At 41.8% G+C, this 24,070-nt stretch overlaps 1 protein-coding gene across 1 annotated transcript in view; it reads left to right on the top strand.

Annotated features, from left to right (window-relative positions):
* The window catches only part of ZCWPW2 (zinc finger CW-type and PWWP domain containing 2), a 113,413-nt gene that overhangs the window by 2,252 nt on the left and 87,091 nt on the right, over positions 1-24,070 (top strand). The window contains exons 2-3 of the mRNA XM_078851333.1: positions 3,971-4,286; positions 21,778-21,937. Of these exons, the coding sequence (XP_078707459.1) occupies positions 3,971-4,286; positions 21,778-21,937 (476 nt within the window). The remainder of the gene's footprint in view (positions 1-3,970; positions 4,287-21,777; positions 21,938-24,070) is intronic.

Here is a 24,070-nt window from a genome sequence, read left to right as displayed (position 1 = left end):
GGCAACAAGGGCACACTGCTGACTCATATCCAGCTTCTCGTCCACTGTCACCCCTAGGTCCTTTTCTGCAGAACTGCTGCCTAGCCATTCGGTCCCTAGTCTGTAGCTGTGCATTGGGTTCTTCCGTCCTAAGTGCAGGACCCTGCACTTATCCTTATTGAACCTCATCAGATTCCTTTTGGCCCAATCTTCCAATTGGTCTAGGTCCTTCTGTATCCTATCCCTCCCCTCCAGCGTATCTACCACTCCTCCCAGTTTAGTATCATCCGCAAATTTGCTGAGAGTGCAATCCACACCATCCTCCAGATCATTTATGAAGATATTGAATAAAACCGGCCCCAGGACCGACCCCTGGGGCACTCCACTTGATACCGGCTGCCAACTAGACGTGGAGCCATTGATCACTTAGGTCTAATGCTCTAAATCAATCAGTGTTCAAATCTACCTATTCAGCAAACCAAATGTAGAACAAGAGCTCATCTTTCGCTTATCTGAGTACTTAGACTTTGAAATTCAGCTCACTTTTCAGCCACAGGGCTCAAAATTTACTTGCCCAAATTCAGGCTGTTCCCACTTTGTATCTCATACTGAGTTTTTCCTTTGTCACAAAATGTAGGTGAAGTCTTACGGATGGCTAAATGGAAGAAGAACTTCAGATATTTTGGGGGGCACTGTTCTGCCTCTTTCCATAAGTTTCTTCTTGGTGCCATGATAGCAGTTGACTTGCGCTACTCAGCAAATGACGTCCCTTTTTCTGCCCTGGCAGCTCCAACTGGCCTGTTTCTCCGTTTCTTAATCATCAGTCTCCAGTTAGGTGATACAAGATTTTGATGACTTTAACTCCTCAGAGGGCAATCCTCACTAACCATTCTTGTGCACTTTGCAGTGATCAAATTCTTGAATCAGCTTCTCAGTTCATTCAAGGTACTGGTGGGTCCTCAGAAGAGGGGACTTATAAGCTCTTTCTTATATGGGGTAGGCATGTTATGAACTTTGGAAGGCAATGTGTGCCTGCTCCTGCTGCTTAAAGACCTCCCCCTTCAGGGAGCAGAGAAGTCCCTTGGTTCCCCAATAATAAATATCAAGAGAGGCACATGGCTCGTGCTAGATCTCACAAGGAGGATAAGGTCCACCACCCCAGGAAGCATAAACAGGAGAGTAAGGAAGCCACCATCTCCTCCACAGCTGGACCTGGAAGGACATTGGTCTCTGGAGGGGCCCCTCATCCTGAGGAAATTGATAAAGACAAAAAAATAATAATCCTGCTTGGTGTTTCTTGAGTTTTAACAGTATATCCTGATTGTCCTGGATTTGGTCTTTTCCTGTTATTTGATAGTATCTCTGCTGCCTCTTGCCATGAGAAAAGAGGTGGAAACTTTGACAACTTCGCTGACCTGACATTGTATGCATGAGGATCTTTGCCTATCTGAGAAGAGAGTAATTTAAGCTTGAAATAAAATCACAACCGTTCATTCATAACTGGCTTTAACAGTGCTTTTTCCTCCACTTAAATTTTCTTTTTTGGTTTAACAAAATCAAAAACTTTGTAAGTAAGTTAAGAACATTTTCGTTGCAACCATGTTAATTCTTCCATCATTCAAAAAAACAAAATTGCATTTGTAACTTGCAGTTTTCCTACACACTTGAATTAATGAAGTAGAAGGTTTGCATCATGGGTTGTTACTCAGTGTTAAACCTTAGCCAGTGAAATGGACGGGAGATCAAATGTGTTGTTATGGAATGCCCAGGGAATCACAACTATAATATTCAAGCTTGTCTCCCAGGCTAATCAGAGTCATAAGGATGTATCAGACTCAAATCATGAACCTTAGCCTTCTCTGAATTAGTTTAGGAATATACAGTCTAAGTAAGACTAGTGAACAACAGCTAAGTTGAAACTAGCAGTCTTGCTCTTTAAAGCTTCAAGTTCTTTGTAGAGATCTTTGAAAGGTGACCAAGAAACTGTCAGTATCATGGTTTTGCCTTCTTATTCTCCAGTTTATAGTTTTTTATGTTCTTTCAAACTAGCAAGAGAAGAGATGTTGTCTGCCTTCTCCAAAAGGAAAAATAATAACCCTGGCTGGTGTTTCTTGAGTTTTAACAGTATATCCTGATTGTCCTGGATTTGGTCTTTTCCTGTGATTTGATAATGTCTCTGCCGCCTCTTGCCATGAGAAAAGAGGTGGAAACTTTGACAACTTCGCTGACCTCAAAGATCTCTACAAAAGAAGAAGTGGAATGAGGTCTGAAGAACTTGCTTTTTTTCAGGCTCATTTCACTTGAAAAGTAGGACAAGTTCTGTCAAAAACCTTCCAACTATCTTCCAGTCAAACCATTCTATTGAAGAATTCCATGGCTGGGCCTGTGGGCTCCTACCTTTGTAGCTCAAGAAGTAGAGTCAACATTAATGTGTTTCTCATCAACATGACCCTCTGTTTTTGGTTTCTATTTTGTTTAGAATGTCCTGGGAATTTCAGTGTTTTCTCCAGAAATTACACAGATGAAAATCAGTGTAAAAATTAGCTTTACAGTGTTTGGGGTAAATATTGGGATTAATATTTTGGGACAAGAGGACAGAAAAGAGCAACAAATAGAGGAAAGTTAAGAATATTGAAAATAAAAGCAGTTTAATGCTGTGGTTTATTTCTGGAACTGTGTATTAACAATAGGTATACATATGTGCATGCATGTGTCTATATCTTCCCCTCCGTTGCCTTACTTTGACAGACAGCCTTTAAATTTACACTTAGACTAATTTATTATTAACATAAGCACATCCACCTAATGAATGTATTGGATTTTCTTAACATAATCAGGATTTTCGTGAACTTGAATGTTATAAAATGCAGGTGACAATAAAAACTGAATAATACCTTTTGTAAAACGTGAGCGTTTTTCAGTTAAAAACCGAAAACAAGGGGCCTTACTCATTGAACATTTGGGTAATTAAAGTGATATTGAGAGGCTTTTGGCTTCAGAATTATTCCAGTTCCAAAGACACATCATGACTCCTCTGATTCTGTTTAGTGCCTAGCTTTGGAGCAGGGTATCTGAAGCCAAGAAAATCAACTTTCTTTTCTACTGACTAGAGCAGAATAAAGATATTCTATTCCTACTACTTCCTGATAAGAGGATGGGACCTTCCGACCCATAATCAATCTGCAAGAGCTGAACAAATGTATCTGGAGGACCTGATTTTGATTTGAAATTTTCAGTATTTGTCTGTTGTGAGCACTGATGTGCTCCAAAGGTCTTCTCATAATACACATTCCAATATGACTGAGAGATTGGTCTTTCTTGTGCTTCACACTAGGAACCAACCATTTCCAGTTCTACACTCTGCCTCTGCGCTGGCCTCTGGTCCGTAGGTCAGGGCATCATAATAATTCTGTATGTTAAAGTTTTTTTTCTTTCAATAAAAGATAAAAAGAAACCATAAAAAGTGTATGCTGCATATAGTTAGTAAAGGAGGTGTTCATTCATGTATCTTTATAATTACTAATTTATCTTACAGGATGGATGTGCTTTCAGAGGCAAAAGCATATTTCAACCTGTCTTTTTAAGAAAACCCACCTTCATGTTTTTTTATTCTTGTTATATCTGTTTTTACTTCAGAATGTTTCCTTTGCAGGATGGTGAAGAGGAGATGTACAATCAGAAAGAAATATATTTGGTTTGGTCATCCTCTTTTTCTCCTTATTACTTCCTATCTTAAGCCTTAGATGTTTATTAATGGAGAAGGAAGCAGGTGGGGTTAGCTATGTCTTTTTGGCCTCTTTGTTTACTGGTAGATGGAGACAGAGTGCTGTTTGTTCAGGATGTTTCCTTTCCTTGAATGGGAAAAGGACAACTCTGGGAAAAGTTTATTTTTCTTCATATGAGTTGTTAGTTTATTTTGTTTTGTAGTGATCTGCATAATTTTTTTCCTTTACATTTCAGAATAAATAAAATTACAAAAATTGATCCTTAGAAGACTGGAAAAAACTTGGAAGTTTTGCTATGGATACTATAAACGAAAACCATTTTTATCTAGACAAAGTGTGGGTTCAATGTGAGATTGGCAGTTGTTTGAAATGGAGACTGCTATCAAGTGATGATGCTGCACAAGTTGATCACAGTGAGCCATGGTATTGTTATATGAATACTGACCCATGGTTTAATAATTGTTCTGTTTCTGAAGAATATTTTCCTGAAGAGTCTGAGTTTAATAAAAAGGGATTTAAATATGTCTACTCAGAACTTCCTATAGGAAGTCTAGTTTTGGTGAAAATGCGCAGCTGGCCAAGGTAAGGTTAAAATTGTTACAACTGTAAAAAAGTAAGACATCTGTTCATTTTGTAATGTGCACTTAATTTGAGTTCAGTTTTCCTTTGAAAAGTAAAAATGTGGTAGAAATATAATATTTACGGTTTCTTAGTGACTTGCAGATCTAATGTTCTCAGTTTATAGGTAAGATGATTTTTTTTACCCCTAATTGTGAGCCCTACAAACACTAGTTGGATTTTGAGAAGCAATCTGGGTTCTTTTCTTTTTTATGCATAATCAGAGTAGCTATGGGGGGAAAAAATGTCCTCATTTACATCTGTTCAATTCCAGAGTTTTTTAAATTATGCACTCAGTGGCACCTGTGTAACACCATTGCATTCAGTAGGTTTGCAGAAGTGTAACTGATTAGCACTTAGTAAACAATATTGTAGATGATGGACAAGGAGAACAGAATTTAGCTTACTCTTTCCCTTAGCTGTGTTGGCTTTGTATGGCTAACAGGAGTAAGAATAAGATCTAGTAAAACCTGTTCTTTTTACTTAAAGTAACTAGTATCTCGAAATATGCCCTTCCCCCCCCCCAAAAAAAAAAAGATGTGCCATTTCTGCACAGTGTGTTCTTAGAATAAAAATGCACTGTTTATTGTCAGGACTTTTGGTTTTTACCAGTTTTTGATGTTATCAATTTTTAAAGTTATGTTCTTGCTAAAAATGTATTACGGGTAACAGTTTTAGTATCATTAAAAATGGACTCAGTACTACAGCTCACAGAATGGAAATAATGATTCACCCCTACCCTTTTCTCAATAAACAAACAACAGTTTCAATATATACTGTTCTCTTTTGTTGCTGCTTTATCCAGATTTTCTTTTTCACAGTCAGTAGGAGCAGTCGCCACTCCTCACCTTTGTATTTGATGAGAAGAAAAAAAATAGGAAGTAGCAAGCCAAGAAAGTGTAGATAATGTAGGGAGTGTAGATTGCAGGGTGGATAAAAATCTCGGATTTTTTTAAGAAATCCAATTTTTTTTTTAAATTTAAATCAGATTTTTTTGATCAAGTGCTTTTTGAGGAAAAAACCTATCTAAAGATACATTATAGCTCAAAGATATCTCATCATGGAATAGGGATTATAAATTCTAATTCTATAGTATGAGACAATATATTCATGTCATGTTTAAGAAAAGTTTTGAAAATGAGTTCCAATAGTTCATGGATTAGGGACCAATTTTATGGGGTTCCAGGGGCTTCTGTATAGATTTATTTAGATTAATCTATCCATCCAGCTGTCCGTCCATCCATCCATCCAATGGGGCTCAGTGTAGAACAGAGGTGGACAAACTTTTTTGGCCTGAGGGCCACATCGGGGTTGTGCAACTGTATGGAGGGCTGGGTAGGGAAGTCTGTGCCTCCCCAAACAGCCTAGCCCCCATCCCCTATCCACCCCCTCCCACTTCCCGCGTCCCTCAGAACCCCCGACCCATCCAGTCCCCCTCCCCCCCCGCTTTTTGACGTCTGACCACCCTCTCCCAGAACCCCACTCCCTGTCCTCTGACAGCCATGACTGCTATCCACACCCCCTATCCAACTCCCCCTGCTCCCCGTCCCCTGACTGCCCCCCCCCCGAACCTCCGCCCCATCCAGCCACTCCCTGCCCCCCTACCATGCCAGAGCCAGCCACGCAGCCACACTGCCTGACAGGAGCAGCAGGCCAGAGCATGGCTGCGGGGAAGGGGCCGGGGACTAGCCTGCCTGGCCAGGAGCTCAGGGGCCGGGCAGGACTGTCCCGCGGGCCGCCGTAGTTTGCCCACCTCTGGTCTAGAAGATACCATCAGAGATGCTTAGTTTTGCAATTCTCAAACTGTGGATTTGTGTCTCCAGAGAGAGTATGTTTGTTAACAGCAAAAATGTTTTAAAATAAATAAATTAATATATAGAGGTGAGAAATAACAGATCTCAACCCTATTGCAAATCCCTCTGCAAATTTGTGTACACAGAGTCAATCCCTTACCTCTCTCTAAAAGTGCAGAGTTTCAAAAAGTTCAATGAATAGAAGATGGTTGGGGGGCAGAATAGATCTGGACAAGGAGAAGAACTCTGGAGATAAATGTGAGAAGGGAGGGACAGGCAAAAGTGAAACTGTTTGTTTCAGCAGCATATTCTAGAAGTCTTGAGGTCTTTCTGAGGGTAGCCTTCATTGATTTGAGATCTACTATGCCATTCTCTCACGAGAAGGGAAAACCTATAATGGCAGCAAGCTGTAAAAGAGACCCAGTTTGGGGAGGTCTCTATCTCTGAGTTGTGAAGAATATGTATTAACGTTATAATAACCAACAAGAATGTACTTTTATGTAGAAATCCATGATTAAATCAAGTCTTTCTGACTTGTGATTTAATTGATGATTTAAATCAAATCCACCCTGGTAGATTGCCATAGTAGCTAGCTTTTTGATGCACTTTCTATAAACTTGCTGCAAGTTTCTGTCATCCAAGAACAGAACCCCAAAAATGACCATGACTTTCAAAAAAACACACACACACAAATGAGGTGTTAGAAAGACCATAAGACATTAGAGTTATATAAACTGTGATAATCACAAAGGCCCCCTTCAGGCCCCCAAGGAAGTGGTTCTGACTGCCAGTCCATTGTCTGAATGAATGAACACCCTTACTAAAAGTGAGTTTTAACAGAAGTGTCCAGGTTTTCTGTCCCCACACAAGATTGTCAGAGCTGCTGGTGCTTTAACAGAAGTGTTTATTACTTTACCAAGAATATGTGTGACGGGAGTGGTCTACATGTGCAAGGAGAATGCTTGTGAGAAGTAAGATCTTTCAGAGAAAGAAGATGACTTAGATGACTACTTCTCTTCTGAGTATTTAAAGCCATAAGAAGCTGTCAAAGAGCTATCTTAATACTACAACCATGAAAATTTGACGAAGGCCTTCCCAAAAGGTTACTAAGGACACTAAGCCCTGGTCTACACTAGGAGTTGAGGTAGAATTTAGCAGCGTTAAATTGATTTAAACCTGCACCCATCCACACGACAGAGCCCTTTTTTTCAACTTCAAGGGCTCTTAAAATTGATTTCCTTACTCCACCCCTGACAAGGGGATTAGTGCTGAAATCGGCCTTGCTGGGTTGAATTTGGGGTACTGTGGACGCAATTAGACGGTATCGGCCTCGGGGAGCTATCCCAGAGTGCTCCATTGTGACTGCTCTGGACAGCACTCTCAACTCAGATGCACTGGCCAGGTAGATAAGAAAAGGCCCGTGAACTTTTTGAATTTCAGTTTTCTGTTGGCTACTGTGGCAAGCTGCAGGTGAGTGCAGAGCTCATCAGCAGAGGTGACCATGATGGAGTCCCAGAATCGCAAAAGAGCTCCAGCATGGACCGACCGGGAGGTACAGGATCTGATCGCTGTATGGGGAGAGGAATCTGTGCTATCAGAACTCCGTTCCAGTTTTCGAAATGCCAAAACATTTGTCAAAATCTCCCAGGGCATGAAGGACAGAGGCCATAACAGGGACCCGAAGCAGTGCCGCATGAAACTTAAGGAGCTGAGGCAAGCCTACTGGAAAACCAGAGAGGCAAACAGCCGGTCCGGGTCAGAGCCCCAAACATGCTGCTTCTGTGATGAGCTGCATGCCATTTTAGGGGATTCAGCCACCACTACCCCAGCCGTGTTGTTTGACTCCTTCAATGGAGATGGAGGCAACACGGAAGCAGGTTTTGGGAACGAAGAAAATGATGATGATGATTAGGAGGTTGTAGATAGTTCACAGCAAGCAAGCAGAGAAACCAGTTTTCCCGACAGCCAGGAACTGTTTCTCACCCTGGACCTGGAGCCGGTATCCCCTGAACCCACCCAAGGCTGCCTCCTGGACCCGCCTGGCGGAGAAGAGACCTCTGGTGAGTGTACCTTTTAAAATACTATACATGGTTTAAAAGCAAGCATGTTTAATGATTAATTTGCCCTGGCATTTGCGGCTCTCCTGGATGTACTCCCAAAGCCTTTGCAAAAGGTTTCTAGGGAGGACAGCCTTATTCCATCCAACATGGTAGGACACTTTACCACTCCAGGCCAGTAGCACATGCTCGGGAATCATTGTAGAACAAAGCATTGCAGTGTTGTTTTCTGGCGTTCAAACAACATCCGTTCTTTCTCTCTGTGTTATCCTCAGGAGAGTGATATCATTCATGGTCACCTGGTTGAAATAGGGTGCTTTTCTTAAGGGGACATTCAGAGGTGCCCGTTCCTGCTGGGCTTTTTGCCTGTGGCTGAACAGAAATGTTCCGCGCCGTTAGCCACGGGGAGGGGAGAGGGGCTAGCCACACGGTGCGGGGAGGCAAAATGCGACCTTGGAACGAAAGCACATGTGCTATGTATGTAATGTTAACAGCAAGGTTTTTCGTGAAAGAGTGTACCCATTGTTCTGTAAAATGTCTTTTTAAATACCACCTCCACCAGCTGCATGTGTTTCAAGGATCACAGGATCTTCTCCTTCTTCATGTGGTCTCCTTCCCAGAGGCTAGCGAAGATTAGAAGGCAAAAAAAAATGCACTCACAATGAAATGTTCTCTGAGCTCAGGCTGTCCTCCCACACTGACAGAGCACAGACGAATGTGTGGAGGCAGACATGTCAGAGTGCAGGAAAGCACAAAATGACCAGGAGGAGAGGTGGCGGGCTGAAGAGAGGGCTGAAGCTGAAAGGTGGAGGCAGGATTCAATGCTGAGGCTGCTGGAGGATCAAACTAATATGCTCCAGCATATGGTTGAGCTGCAGAAAACGCAGCTGGAGCACAGACCGCCACTACAGCCCCTGCGTAACCAACCACCATCCAGCCCAAGTTCCATAGCCTCCTCACTCAGACGCCCAAGAATGCGGTGGGGTGCGGGGCCTCCGGCCACCCAGCCACTCCACCCCAGAGGATTGCCCAAGCAACAGAAGGCTGGCATTCAATAAGTTTTAAAGTTTTAAACTTTTAAAGTGATGTGTGGCTCCTCCACCGCCCCACCCGGTGCTTCCCTCCACCACCACCCCTCCCGGGCTATTTTGGCAGTTATCCCCCTATTTGTGTGATTAATTAATAAAGAATGCATAAATGTGAAGCAACAATAACTTTATTACCTCTGCAAGCATTGATCAAAGGGAGGAGGGGAGGGTGGTTAGCTTACAGGGAAGTAGAGTGAACCAAGGGGTGGGGGGTTTCATCAAGGAGAAACAAACACAACTCTCACACCATAGCCTGGCCAGTCATGAAACTGGTTTTTCAAAGCTTCTCTGATGCGCACCGCACCCTCCTGTGCTCTTCTAACCGCCCTGGTGTCTGGCTGCGTGTAACCAGCAGCCAGGCGACTTGCCTCAACCTCCCACCGTGCCATAAACATCTCCCCCTTACACTCACAGATATTGTGGAACGCACAGCGAGCTGTAATAACAGTGGGAATATTGGTTTCGCTGAGGTCTAAACGAGTCAGTAAACTGCGCCAGCGCATTTTAAACGTCTAAATGTATATTCTACCACCATTCTGCACTTGCTCAGCCTGTAGTTGAACAGCTCCTGACTACTGTCTAGGCTGCCTGTGTACGGCTTCGTGAGCCATGGCAGTAAGGGGTAGGCTGGGTCCCCAAAGATAACCATAGGCATTTCAACATCCCCAACGGTTATTTTCTGGTCTGGGAATAAAGTCCCTTCCTGCAGCTTTTGAAACAGAGCAGAGTTCCTGAAGATGCGAGCGTCATGTATCTTTCCCGGCCATCCCACATTGATGTTGGTGAAACGTCCCTTGTGATCCACCAGTGCTTGCAGCACTATTGAAAAGTACCCCTTGCGGTTTATGCACTCGCCGGCTTGTTGTCCCGGTGCCAAGATAGGGATATGGGTTCCGTCTATGGCCCCACCATAGTTAGGGAATCCCATTGCAGCAAAGCCATCCACTATGACCTGCACATTTCCCAGGGTCACTACCCTTGATATCAGCAGATCTTTGATTGTGTTGGCTACTTGCATCACAGCAGCCCCCACAGTAGATTTGCCCACTCCAAATTGATTCCCGACTGACCGGTAGCTGTCTGGAGTTGCAAGCTTCCACAGGGCTATTGCCACTCGCTTCTCAACTGTGAGGACTGCTCTCATCTTGGTATTCATGCACTTCAGGGCGGGGGAAAGCAAGTCACAAAGTTCCATGAAAGTGCCCTTACGCATACGAAAGTTTCGCAGCCACTGGGAATCATCCCAGACCCGCAACACTATGCGATCCCACCAGTCTGTGCTTGTTTCCCGGGCCCAGAATTGGCATTCCACGGCATGAACCTGCCCAATGAGCACCATGATGCCCATATTCCCAGGGCCCGTGCTTTGAGAGAAGTCTGTGTCCATGTCCTCATCACTCTCCTCACTGCGCTGTCGTCACCTACTTGCCCGGTTTCGCTTTGCCAGGTTCTGGTGCTGCATATACTGCTGGATAATACACATGGTGTTTAATGTGCTCCTAATTGCCAAAGTGATCTGAGCGGGCTTCATGCTTGCCGTGGTATGGCGTCTGCACAGAAAAAAGGCGCGGAACGATTGTCTGCCGTTGCTCTGACAGAGGGAGGGGCGACTGACGACATGGCTTACAGGGAATTAAAATCAACAAAGGGGGTGGCTTTACATCAAGGAGAAACAAAAACAACTGTCACACAGAATGGCCCCCTCAAGGATTGAACTCAAACCCCTTCATTTAGCAGGCTAATGCTCAACCACTAAGCTATCCCTCCCTCTGGTATTTCAGGCAGGACCGAATCTCCATTAAAGTTTTCAAGGTGCCCCTGACAGACCTCACCAAAACGATTGTCGGCCGTTGATTTCATGGAGGGAAGGAGGGAGGGGGGAGCAAATCAATACAAACCAAATCTGGTCTATTTCTTGTTTTGATCCACTCCATCTATCTTTTACATCTTTGGCTGGCAGCAGACGATGCAGTAGGACTGCAAGCCATCCTCATCTCCTGCCTGCCCGACAGAAGATGGTACAATAGGACTGCCTGCAGTCCTAAAGAGAATGACCTGGTCAAGTCACTCCTAATTTAGTCCCTGCACTCATATCTGCCCAGGTGCTCCTGACCGACCTTACCGAGGCGGCCAGGAGCACCTCGGACATGATGACGATGGTTTTCAGGCCTATTGCACTGTATGCTACCACAAGGCAATGGGTTGCTGCTGCTGTGTAGCAATGCAGTACCGCATCTGCCAGCATACAGGAGACATACGGTGACAGTGAGCTGAGCGGGCTCCATGCTTGTCGTGATATGGCGTCTGCACGGGTAACTCAGGAAAAAAGGCACAAAATGATTGTCTGTAGTTGCTTTCACGGAGAGAGGGCCTGATGACATGTACCCAGAACCACCCGTGACAATGTTTTTTGCCCCATCAGGCATTGGGATCTCAACCCAGAATTCCAATGGGCGGCGGAGACTGCGGGAACTGTGGGATAGCTACCCACAGTGCAACACTCCGGAAGTCGACGCTAGCCTTGGTACTGTGGAAGCACTCTGCTGAGTTAATGCACTTACAGCATTTTGTGTGGGGACACACACAATCGACTATATAAAAACGATTTCTAAAAAACCTACTTCTATAAATTCGACCTAATTTCGTAGTGTAGACATACCTTAAGTAGTCACAGATTGAGAGGTAAAGTTCTAGCATGGATTAGAAACTGGCCAAGAGACAAAAAGCAAACAATAGGAATAAAAAGTGAGCTATCAATATGAAGAGAGTTTAATAGCGGTGTGCTAGGTTCTGTACTAAACCTAGTGTTTAATATATTTACTTATTTTTCTTATATTTCTTTTTATATTTACTTAGTGATCTGGAGAAGCGAGTAAACACAAATGGGAAAAATTTTATATGAGGCAAAATTAGTTAGTTTCTCTTTTGAGGATTGTGTATATAGTTCCCCACTTTAGGAAGAGGAATGCTTCTGGTTCCCAAGCTTGGAAATTTCTAGCAAGTACTAATTGTTGGTGCTACATGTGTGTCCTTTATTGTTCTACCAGAGGTGAAAGTAACTTAAAGGACTTAGTGGTACACAGAGCGGCCGGGGTCCTGGGCAAGGGGAGGCTCTGGGGGGCAGACTCCCACAGCCAGACCTTCAGCGCTGCCCAGCCCACGCCGCCCAGGGCTCCGGCGGTGATTTAAAGGGCCCAAGGGCAGCTGCCCCTTTCCCCCCCCCCGTAAGCGGCCCTGCCGGTACACAGCAACACTTTAACATCAGCCATATACCAGCCAGTACCGGCGGCCACTTTCTTACCAGTATGCTGTACCGGCTTACTTTCACCTCTGTGTTCTACACACTCAGACATGGAGTTATAAAATGGACCATAGCCACAACTTCTCCTTGCTTCATTCCGACCACTGAAGGAGCAGTGAGTGTCCTGAAAGCTTTCTTTGTCAGTTCTGTTGTTTGTCCTTTCCCATTAGGATTTTATTTCTTGTTGCTCATACGTTGAGTAGCTTTTTTTTTTTCCTGTTGTCAGTGACCTTGTGGGCTCCTTCTAGAGTCTTGCACCTTTGGGCTGTTCAGTTGGGCCATGGGAGATTCTTGGGTCTAGAGATAGGCCTCAAACTCTGTGTTGCTTGTAGCATCATAATGTCAGTCATCAATGACCATCTACAGTGCCTGAGTAAAAGCAACAGTCAAGAGATTTTTCTCTGTCTTGACTTTGCTGCCATAACATTAAAACATTTGGAAGGCCTCCTTGAACTCTATCTCAGGAAGGAGTTTCCTGGAATTTGATACAGTCTCCAGCGTTGTCAGCATCAAAGAACTTTTGGACTCTGCTTTTAAATTAGCATCTGTGGAGCAACTCTGCTGTACACTTTTGGGGTGGTGGGGTAGGAGAGGAGAGTTTCTCCTCATTTTCTTCACAGTGTTCTATAATGCCCAGCTCAGGTATCTGGATTGGGAGATTGTCTTCCCTGTATGCTAAGGGCCAAATATACAGCCTAATGTGATTGCTTGGGTGAGATAAAGGGCAGAATTTGGCCCTTTATAAAGAGTGTCAAATACCAGGTTTTTACCTTAACACATAGCAGGAATCTGCTTGAATTCATTTTTTTGAAAAAGCATGTCTATCTTGCTCTTTTTTTGGCTGTTCTTTGGACTGTTAACAGCACTAGTAGTTAGCCTGAAGTACCATTTTTATGAGTTCTAGGGCAATGTATTGAAGTTAGATTACACATTTTTGTCTACCAAAATATGGCAAGGCAAATAGTGAATTTTCTAAGTATTGGCTCAGTCATTTCACTTGTGTTCAGATGTTCATCTCAATTTCATTTCAATTTACGGGGGACACTTCACCTTAATTTTATGTGTGTATAATATGTGTTTGTGTATAAAATGGCACAGCACATTAATTGCTGCCAGATACTAGAAAAAGGAGAGCAAAAGGGGAAAAAATAAAAGAGGGAAAGAAGAGAGAGAGAGAGGGGAAGCTATATAAGGAGGAAAAACAGGAAATATAAAACTCACTGGGACTTCTTTGGGATACAAATCGTTGTAGAATCCATTTCTTGAAAAAGAAATGCTACTGTATTGTGCTAGCATTTTTTGCTCTACTTTCACATTTCCTTTTTCACCTTTGGTTGGGTGTCAGATTTCTAAGGCACATAGGGTTGCCAATTTTCTAATCCCTGAAAACTGAACACCCTCCCCCTGCCCCTTCCCTGAAGCCCCGCCCGTGCCACACCTCTTCCTCTGAGTTCCCACCCCACCTTTCCCCCCCTCCATCGCTCGCTTCCCAATCCCCCGGGACTCACTAGCCCCCTGCAGAGCTGGGCTGGGAGGAGCTGACACGGAGCCTGCCCACTTGCCAATAGGGACACGGCAGGGATCAGTCCGTGGAGCGAGGGAGTGGGGTGGGGAAATTGGGGCACAGTGGGATAGGAGGGCCCATCCTGGGAGTGAGGGGCTGGGTGGGGGACCATCCCTGGAGTGAGGGGTCGGGGTGGGGAAATCAGGGCATAGCGGGGTGGGGTTGGTCCCCAGAGCAAGGGGCTGGGGTGGGGAAATTGGGGCACAGCAGGGCAGGACAGGGGCAGACAAGTTAACACAAACACACACCCCTGGATGGCATCAGTACCTACTTTGGAGCCCGGTCCTGGAGTCATTCAGTTCTCTCCCTCAGGCTGGGGGAAAGAAGAGCAGCAGCTGCTAAGCCCTCCCCCCCCCAGTGGTGGAGGCTGCTGGAAGCTGCCAGTTTCCCTTTCGACCAGACGTTCCAGTCGAAAAACGGACACTTGGCAACCCTAATTAGGCACAGTAGTAGGCCACCATGTTAATAGCCTAGCCAAACATGGTACTGCTTCCTTGACTGTTATGGCTTCTAAGTGTTATGGCTTCTCGTATGTCACTTTGGTGTAAGTTAGTGTGCAACAGAGAGAGATGAAAGGTTCCTGTTCTAAAAAGTTGAAGTCTTGCTACAAGATTACTGCAAGGGAAAAGCTTGACGTCTTTTTCTATGAAGGCCAAAATCTTTTCTTCTCTACCAAATGTTTCTAGTGTAATCTTTGACTTAAATGTTTTCAATTAGTATTTTAAATATAAATAATACCAATAACTAAATTAAATTGCTTAGATTTGAGTCTCTGGGACAGTTACAGATAAATTTAATGTAATGGAGGACTGAATGAAATAAGTGATAAAATTAAAAACTTTATTTAAAATTAATTCATTAAGGCAAACCGACATTATGGTAAAACCACATACTGCATTTTATATTTACATTCTAAGATGAAATGGTGCATCCAGGGGTGATCAGCTCTTGGATAAGAAGAATGGTATATAATCTCTTTCTCTAATGGTATTTTGATTGTGGATGAGCACGCTAATCTAAAATTAGCATACTGCCCTTTTTATAATCAGTTATAACAACACCCTTTAATTAATTAGCATTAAGCTTGCTTTTTACCATATCTGTATTTCTGCTTCCGTAATTAAAATACCTTCTTCTCCCTCACTAGCTATTTAATACTAAATATAATTAACATCTGTGTAAATGCAATTCCAATATCTGTCAATGTAGACAGCATTCTTCCAAAACATTCACATTTTGTTTAAAACTCTTGTTAAAACCAGTTAGGCCCAAGCATGTTATATGACCTGGGATTATGTACCAATTTATCTCTAACTTGCCTCTGAAATATCTCACTTTATTTCATCTACAGTTTAGAAGGCCTCACTATTGACAAGCCTAAATTTATGCTCCATAACCTATTCTCTATTTACATTTCCGCACAGTTCTATTACATTTTTATTTAACATAAAGAAACATCACTTTGATAGGCTGCACCAGTCGATGAAACTGTTCTGTGTAGTGAATCTGGGCTCCTACAATTGAAAATAAAATTGACATCTTGCTCTGAGGACTTCTCACATACATTTTGGTTAAAATCAGTGTGTGTGGATTAGAGTTTTCTGTTCTATAATATGAGAGTCCTGTCAGATGGAAGCAAATGCAGTGTGACATCTGATTGAATTTCAACCTGTTTTGCTTACTGTGGTTTTGGAAGCATGTGAACACTTGTAATCTGCAACCTCAGGCAACTCACAGTAAAGGCAAGTGGGGACACTGGGAAATTTTCTGGCAAAGATTGATAATGCTTCCCTGTGAGAGGGTCAGGGTTGGGATTTCCTTGAAGAAATGCTTATTCATCCCTTTTTCCAGAAATCATTTCTTGATGTGGTTTCAGAGTAACAGCCGTGTTAGTCTCAAGTACTCCTTTTCTTCTTGATGTGGGCAGTTTCTAACCTTCCTTTTTTAAAGTTGTGGCAAAACTTTAAAAGACTGTTTAAAAGTTCGAGAAGACTGTTGATCCTTAATACCTGTCTTTAGTTCTAGGAATTGTGTGGAGACTGTGGTACTTTCATTGGCTGATAGTCTAGTAGTGTAAAAGGCTAGTTGTCCACCTTAAGTATTTTAGACTTGATCAGCCTTTCAGATCACTGGTCAGGAGATAAAGCTGACTCATCTGTGGATCTGGAGGAGAGTGGATGGAGTTGCACTTCAGTGGCTCCATTCCTGCCTTTTGAAGATGACTGCTTGAACAAAAGTGACTGCTGAACAGTTGCTTATCTGCTCCAGAAGCTTTCTCATGTAGGGAATATTAGGGCTCTACTGTCCATTCTGTTGAATGTGTATATAAGGATACAGAGAGAGAAGCAGTGCCATCTGTGTGCAGATGACTCAGTGCTATGTCTCCTTTTCATTGGAACTATATAATGCTCTGCCTTTGTATTCTTGATGTCTGGCCAGGTAGAGTCCTGCACGAGAACGAGTTAAGTAGAGATTAGGGCTGTCGATTAGTCGCAGTTAACTCAAAAAAATTAATTGTGATTAATCACAGTTTTAATTGCACTGTTAAACAGACTACCAATTGAGATTGATTAAGTATTTTGGGATGTTTTTCTACATTTTCAAATATATTGATTTCAATTATATTGAAATATTCAATATATTCAAATATATTGATTTCAATTATAACAAAGTGTACAGGGCTCATTTTATATTTTTATTATAAATATTTGCACTGTAAAAATGATAAAAAAATAGTATTTTTCAATTCACCTCATACAAGTACCGTAATGGAATCTTCATAATGAAAGTGCAACTAACAAATGTAGATTTGGGGGGTTTTTTTTGTTACATAACTACAAGTTTGCTCAGTCCTACTTCTTGTTCAGCCAATCGCTAAAACAAACAAGATTGTTTACATTTATGGGAGATAATGCTGACTGCTTCTTATTTACAATGTCACCTGAAAGTGACAACAGGTGTTTGCATGGCACTTTTGTAGCTGGTATTGCAAGGTATTTACATACCAGATATGCTAAATATTCATATGTCCCTTCATGCTTTGGCCACCATTCCAGAGGACATGCTTCTATGCTGATGACACTCATTAAAAAAATAATGCGTTTATTAAATTTTGACTGAGCTCCTTGTGGGGGAGAATAGTATGTCCCCTACTCTGTTTTATCCACATTCTGCCATATGTTTCATGTTACAGCAGTCTGCGATGATGACCCAGCACATGCTGGTTGTTCAGTTTAAAAACACTTCCACTGCAGATTTGACAAAACGCAAAGAAGGTACCAACATGAGCTTTCTAAAGCTAGCTGTAGCACTCGACCCAAAGTTTAATCTGAAGTGCCTTCCAAAATGTGAGAGGGACGAGGTGTGGAGCATGCTTTTAGAAGTCTTAAAAGAGCAACACTCCAATGCAGAAACTACAGAACCCAAACCATCAAAAAAGAAAATCAACCTTCTGCTGGTGGCATCTGACTCAGATGATGAAAGTGAACGTGTGTCGGTCTGCACTGTTTTGGATCATTATTGAGCAGAACTCGTCATGAGCATGGATGTATGTCCTCTGGAATGATAGTTGAAGCATGAAGGGACATATGAATCTTTAGCGCATCTGGCATGTAAATATCTTGCGATGTTGGCTACAACAGTGCCATGTGAACGCCTGTTCTAGCTTTCAAGTGACATTGTAAACTAGAAGCGGGCAGCATTATTTCCTGCAAATGTAAAAAAAAAAAAAAACTTATTTGTCTGAGTGTCTGGCTGAACAAGAAGTAGGACTGAGTGGACTTGTAGGCTCTGTTTTACATGGTTTTGTTTTTGAGTGCAGTTCTTTTTTCTACGTAATTCTAAATTTGTAAGTCCAACTTTCATGATGAAGAGATTGCATTACAATACTTGTATAAGATGAATCAAAAATAATTTTTTTACAGCACAAATATTTTTAATAAAAAATAAATATAAAGTGAGTACTGTACTCTTTGTTCTGTGTTGTCACTGAAATCAATAAAAAGAACAAGGAGTACTTGTGGCACCTTAGACTAACAAATTTATTTGAGCATGGGCTAAAACCCACTTCATCGGATGCATGCGGTGGAAAATACAGTAGGAAGATATATATACACAGAGAACATGGAAAAAATGGGTGTTACCATACACACTATAAAGAGAGTGATCAATTAAGGTGAGTTATTATCAGCAGGAGAAAAAAAAACCAACCTTTTGTGGTGATAATCAGGATGGCCCATTTCCAACAGTTGACAAGAAGGTGTGAGTAACAGTGCGGGGGGGGGGAATAAGCATGGGGAAATAGTTTTACTTTGTGTAATGACCCATCCGCTCCCAGACTTTATTCAAGCCTAATTTAATGGTGTACAGTTTGCAAATTAATTCCAATTCAGCAGTCTCTCGTTGGAGTCTGTTTTTGAAGGTTTTTTGTTGTAATATTGCGACTTTTTTAGGTCTGTAATCGAGTGACCAGGGAGATTGAAGTGTTCTCCAACTGGTTTTTTAATGTTATAGTTCTTGACATCTGATTTTTGTCCATTTATTCTTTTACGTAGAGACTGTACAGTTTGGCCATTGTACATGGCAGAGGGGCATTGTTACATGATGGCATATATCACATTGGTAGATGTGCAGGTGAACGAGCCTCAGATAGTGTGGCTGATGTGATTAGGTCCTGTGATGGTGTTCCATGAATAGATTTGTGGACAGAGTTGGCAATGTAATCAATGTATTTGAAAATGTAGAAAATATCCAAAATATTTAAATAAATGGAATTCTATTATTTAACAGTGCGATTAATCGTGTGATTAATTGCAATTTCTTTAAGTGTGCGATTAATCACAATTTTTTAAATCACTTGATAGCCTTAGTAAAGATCCATCCAGATAAGATGATATGTTGCTGTATAGATGGAACTACCCAGAGAAAGTGGGGAAGATGATAGTAGCTTCCTCTCTGGAGGGGAGTGTGAGCCCTTTATTAGTGAGATTCACAATCTCAAGCTTCAGAGGAACAGCCGTGTTAGTCTGTATTCGCAAAAAGAAAAGGAGTACTTGTGGCACCTTAGAGACTAACCAATTTATTTGAGCATGAGCTTTCGTGAGCTACAGCTCACTTCATCAGATGTTTACCGTGGAAACTGCAGCAGACTTTATATACACACAGAAATCATGAAACAATACCTCCTCCCACCCCACTGTCCTGCTGGTAATAGCTTATCTAAAGTGATCAACAGGTGGGCCATTTCCAGCACAAATCCAGGTTTTCTCACCCTCCACCCCCCCACTCAAGCTGTTGTTGATGCTTGGCATTGCTGGAGTCCCAGGTAGCTACAGCAGCTAGAAGTACATTTATCTGTCTTTCTTTGGTGAGAAGATTGAAATATTTCCACTGTGATGTGGATCTTTCTATATTGCTTTTTTGATGTATAAAGAAGGCTTAAAAGGTGTGAGGTATAGTTTTAGTTTTTTTTTTTTAAATTTGGCTTGTTTTTTATTAGAAATTCAGTTATTGTCTGACCTGGAAGACTCGGATCTTGGAGAAATAGTGAAGTGAAAGCATCATAAAAGCCAAGAGAGAAAAAGCTGAGCAGTTTAAGTTCCTAGACCAGGGGTGGGCAAACTTTTTGGCCCAAGGGCCACATCGGGGTTGCACAGTTCTTTACACTAAGCTATAGAAGACCAGTATTGACATTTCTGATATTTCTAAGCTTAAAAAAAAAAGACAAATCATTTGACTTTTATGAATCATAAAGAAGAAAAAAAGAGCAAAAGTTCAGTTTTTCAAAAATCCTTTATAGTTCATTTTTAATGATAATTTTCATATGCAACATTTTGTACTTATGTTATTGATTTGCTTCAGTTGATTTTTTTAAAATCTATAAATATTCATATTGTTTGGTTCCTGGCTACCCCAGAGACTACTTATCTATGCACTATCACAATAGTTGAGATCCATTTAGGTTCGGTAGCTGACAAAACCCTAAATGTGAACCTCGGTGTTTGCACAGGAGGGGTCTTTTGCTCTGGAATTTCCTTCCACTGTTGGTCCAGTGAAGTCCAAGTCCATTGACCTTCAGTGCATAATGTAAAGGGCATCTCTTTACTTAAGGCTTGAGTCAGTTACCTTCACTCATACAAAATAGTACCTCACTCTGTAAGTGGTCTGGTTGATTTCAGTAGAATTGTTTGCAGTGCATTACTCATTAGGAGTAAAAGTGGCAGATTCTGGTCATTGTGCTTTTTGGCTTGAGGGATAGTACTTGGGTCGGATAAGTGTTTGTTGTAAGAGGGTCATTGTATTCTTCCTTGGGTGTGCGTGCCTCAGTTTACCCTTCCATACCTTTGGGTTAACCACATATCACAAAATGATAGTTCTAAATAAAAATGTACACTTCTGGGGTCTGATTATGAGTTATCAAAATCTGTTTAACTGTTCAGCCTTGTATCGGGCTTCCCAAGTTTAATTGGCTCTTTTCCTAGCCTCAGAGTGACACAAGGGTCAGCATAAGGGTTTCCCATGTCTCACATCATATCCTCTTGTTCGCAGGTATTTCTTCTAAGACTATTCTAGACCCTTGGCTGATGCTATACAGCCAACAGCTGTCCTTCTGCTGTCTCTCTGGAGAGCACCACACAATACATTTCTCATTTCCCTGGCCTCCCCGAGTCTGAGCCTAGAGCCCTGCTTTATATAGTCCTGACAGCCAGTCACATGGCCCTAAGTCACAGTCCTTTCTCTTGAGTCTGTTTGCACTGTTGCAAGAAGCTGTTTCCTTCCTGAAGTAGAAGGTTAACACTCTTCCTGCCAATTCTATGGTGGGGTCTTCACAGTCCATCACAATGTGGATAAAGGAAGGAGTTCTTTCCATTTCTCAGTTTTGTTGCTTTTTAAAATTTTGCTTTTTAACATTTTTCTTTAATTGTATATACACAAAGAGGTTATCATGGGATGAATAAAAAATAATTGTTTCACAGCCATGTTTCCCGTGCTTCTTATGATGGGTGTTTCTCAGTCTCTTAATACAAGTACCTTACCACCATTTTTTTTGTCACACTGAACAAATATCAGGTCATCTCTACCTTGAATGAAAGGAAGTGAGACTTTTGCGTGTGTAATGAATCAAAGTAACATGGCATGCAGATTTTCAGTGCTAATGAGAAGCTTTTTCAAAACCATAGCATGGAGGAGGAACCCAATAAATTCAAATGTTCATCAGGACAATTGTAGTTTGAAATCTGATACTGCAGGCAGATAAGAATGGAGATTTACTATCTGTCTCTTTCACGTTCCTCTTATATTTTTTATAATTATATTTGACAAGTTGGCCAGGACAGTTTCAAACAAAGAAGACCTGAAGGTGATCTCTTACCCCAGAACTACACAAGGTGTCTAGGAACCTAAATGAAACAAAGAACTAAACTGGTACAATTTACAGTCTTTAGGATCACCAGATATTGGCGTATGCGTTTATCTGACCTTTGTGACAAAACTATTGTTACTATTATATTTATTATTTATAGCACACTAAAATATGCTAGACACTTTAGGTATTGCAGATAGGAAGAAACTTAAATATTTGGTGGTAACTGAAGTATTAATAACTGTTTCAAAATACACGTTTCTAAGTGTCTCAATTTTTTTTATTTTTAAAGATGGCCTGGCATACTTTGTCCTGATCCTCTTAATGGACAATATGTGACATATGACTTGGATGGATATGTAGAAAGCAATCATGTAGAATTCTTAGGTGATCCCCATTCCAGAGGTTGGGTTGCTGTGAAATATATTAGCCGTTACCCTAGCTCAATTAAGGTAGGTAGATTAATATATTAACATTTCATAATACTGGCATTTTGTGTGTGTGTGTGGGGGGGTGCGTGTTAAATATTCTAAAATAATTTACTTCATATATTTACTCTTAAAGTGAATGAAAATTGATATATAATCTGAATCAATAATAGAATATTGGTTTAGGTATAATAGCTACCATGACAAAGTTCCTCCTCTACCTTGGTGGGTCTTGTGCTTATTGGCAGATTTGCTCACCTCGGAGATTCACGTCAGCCCTCAGTTTGGCCGTTTTCATGAACCCACAGTCCAGGTCAACTCCTCCGGTATCAAGTAGGGAGTTGTGGGGGATGGGGGGAACCTGGGCCCGCCCTCTACTCCAGGTTCCAGCCCAGGGCCCTGTGGATTGCAGCTGTCTACAGTGGCTCCTGTAACAGCTGCGTGACAGCTACAACTCCCTGGGCTACTTCCCCATGGCCTCCTCCCAGCACCTTCTTTATTCTCACCACAAGACCTTCCTCCTGATGACTAATAATGCTTGTACTTCTCCGTGTTCCAGTAGTACGCCTTCTCACTCTCAGCTTCTTGCGCCTCTTGCTCCCAGCTCCTCGCACATGCATCACAAACTGAAGTGAGCTCCTTTTTAAACCCAGGTGCCCTTATTAGTCTGCCTTAATTGATTCTAGCAGCTTCTTGATTACCTGCAGGTGTTCTAATCAGCCTGTCTAACTTAATTGTTTCCAGAAAGTTCCTGATTGTTCTAGAACCTTCCCTGTCACCTTACCCAGGGAAAAGAGACCTACTTAACCTGGGGCTAATATATCTGTCTTCTATCACTCTCCTGTAGCCATTTGGCCTGACCCTGTCACACTACAAATAACATTGTGTTAACTGTTTGGAATCTTGGGTTCACTTTTAAGAAATTAAGGATGTAAAATTTAAAAGTCAGCTAATAAAATTATTTTTTATTCTGATGGATGTAAAAAGCAGATTCAGATGAGACTATGCAGTTGCATTTAAAAACACATTTCTGTTCCCTATAGCAATTTCTATATATTTCCAAAAAAGTAAACTTTCAGTAATAGCCTCATGCAGAAAGACATTAAGGAGAGTAACCAGTTTTACAACTCTCATACAGAGTATTCCACTTTTTTCTTACAAATTTTTTTTTTTCATCATACACTTACAGTTGCAGGCAACCTCAAAAGCACACTAGTAATTACTGGTTTACTACTGATTTAACAAACCTAAAAGACCACCACCTATTTCTAAGTTATTTCCAATTGGTCTGTTTTTGCTGTATTTTTAAAAATGAGCCTTGAAAACAAAAAATGTGCATTTATTGTCAATGTGAACTAGAAAAAAATGTAGTCACAAATATTTGCCATAAAACTGCCTCACTCAAGGCTACTCCAAATCTGCAGCTTTTTCACATGTAAAATGCCCAGTGGAATAATATACTCTTTCTGTTGCCAAGAGAGGGCATCAAAATAGCCTTGTCAAAATGTTTCGTATCTGCCCTGCCCATGCTTCCCTTGAGGCAAAGATGCCACTTTGGGGGTTGTATTGATTGTCTGTGGTCATATGTGGCCACATGTCTGTGCTACTTCACATGTGGTGGCCTTGCGGACTTGTTTACGCTAGCAGAAGTCTGGGTAAAGGCCTCACTTCTGCAGTATGTAATTTAAGAGTGAATCTTGATTATCCACTTTATAAATTAGATATTCCTCTTAAGTAAACAGTCAAATAGCTCATTTGCCATGTGGTGTCCTTGCACCACAGAGTGTACCTTTTCTCTATTTTCAGACTTCTACAGACAAAGAGACTGAATTTGTCCTCTGGATCCCTGGAAACTGAACAGCTTACTCAGAAAATTAAACTCCAGCATATTGACACCAGCAGCAAGGCTTCAGTCCCTTCCCATCCAATGCTCTCAAGACTGGAGCAGGGCTCTCAGTTTTAAAGGATTTCTACGTTAACATAGTTATCAGAATGGCTCTCAGAAAATCCCTCTGTTTGTGTGTGTGTGTGTGTGTGTGGACAACCGTTATCAAGATGCTGCCCTTTGTCCTTTCTACCACACCAACAGTATTTACCAAGGGCCTAGCAATGGTCACCACCCATCTCAAGCATCAAGGTATTCCTGTATGTAGAAGT

This window comes from Lepidochelys kempii, chromosome 2, assembly GCF_965140285.1.
Source record: "Lepidochelys kempii isolate rLepKem1 chromosome 2, rLepKem1.hap1, whole genome shotgun sequence".
Taxonomy (NCBI): domain Eukaryota; kingdom Metazoa; phylum Chordata; order Testudines; family Cheloniidae; genus Lepidochelys; species Lepidochelys kempii.
The sequence above is the reverse complement of the archived record's forward strand: the minus strand, read 5'-3'. Positions and strand labels throughout refer to the sequence as shown.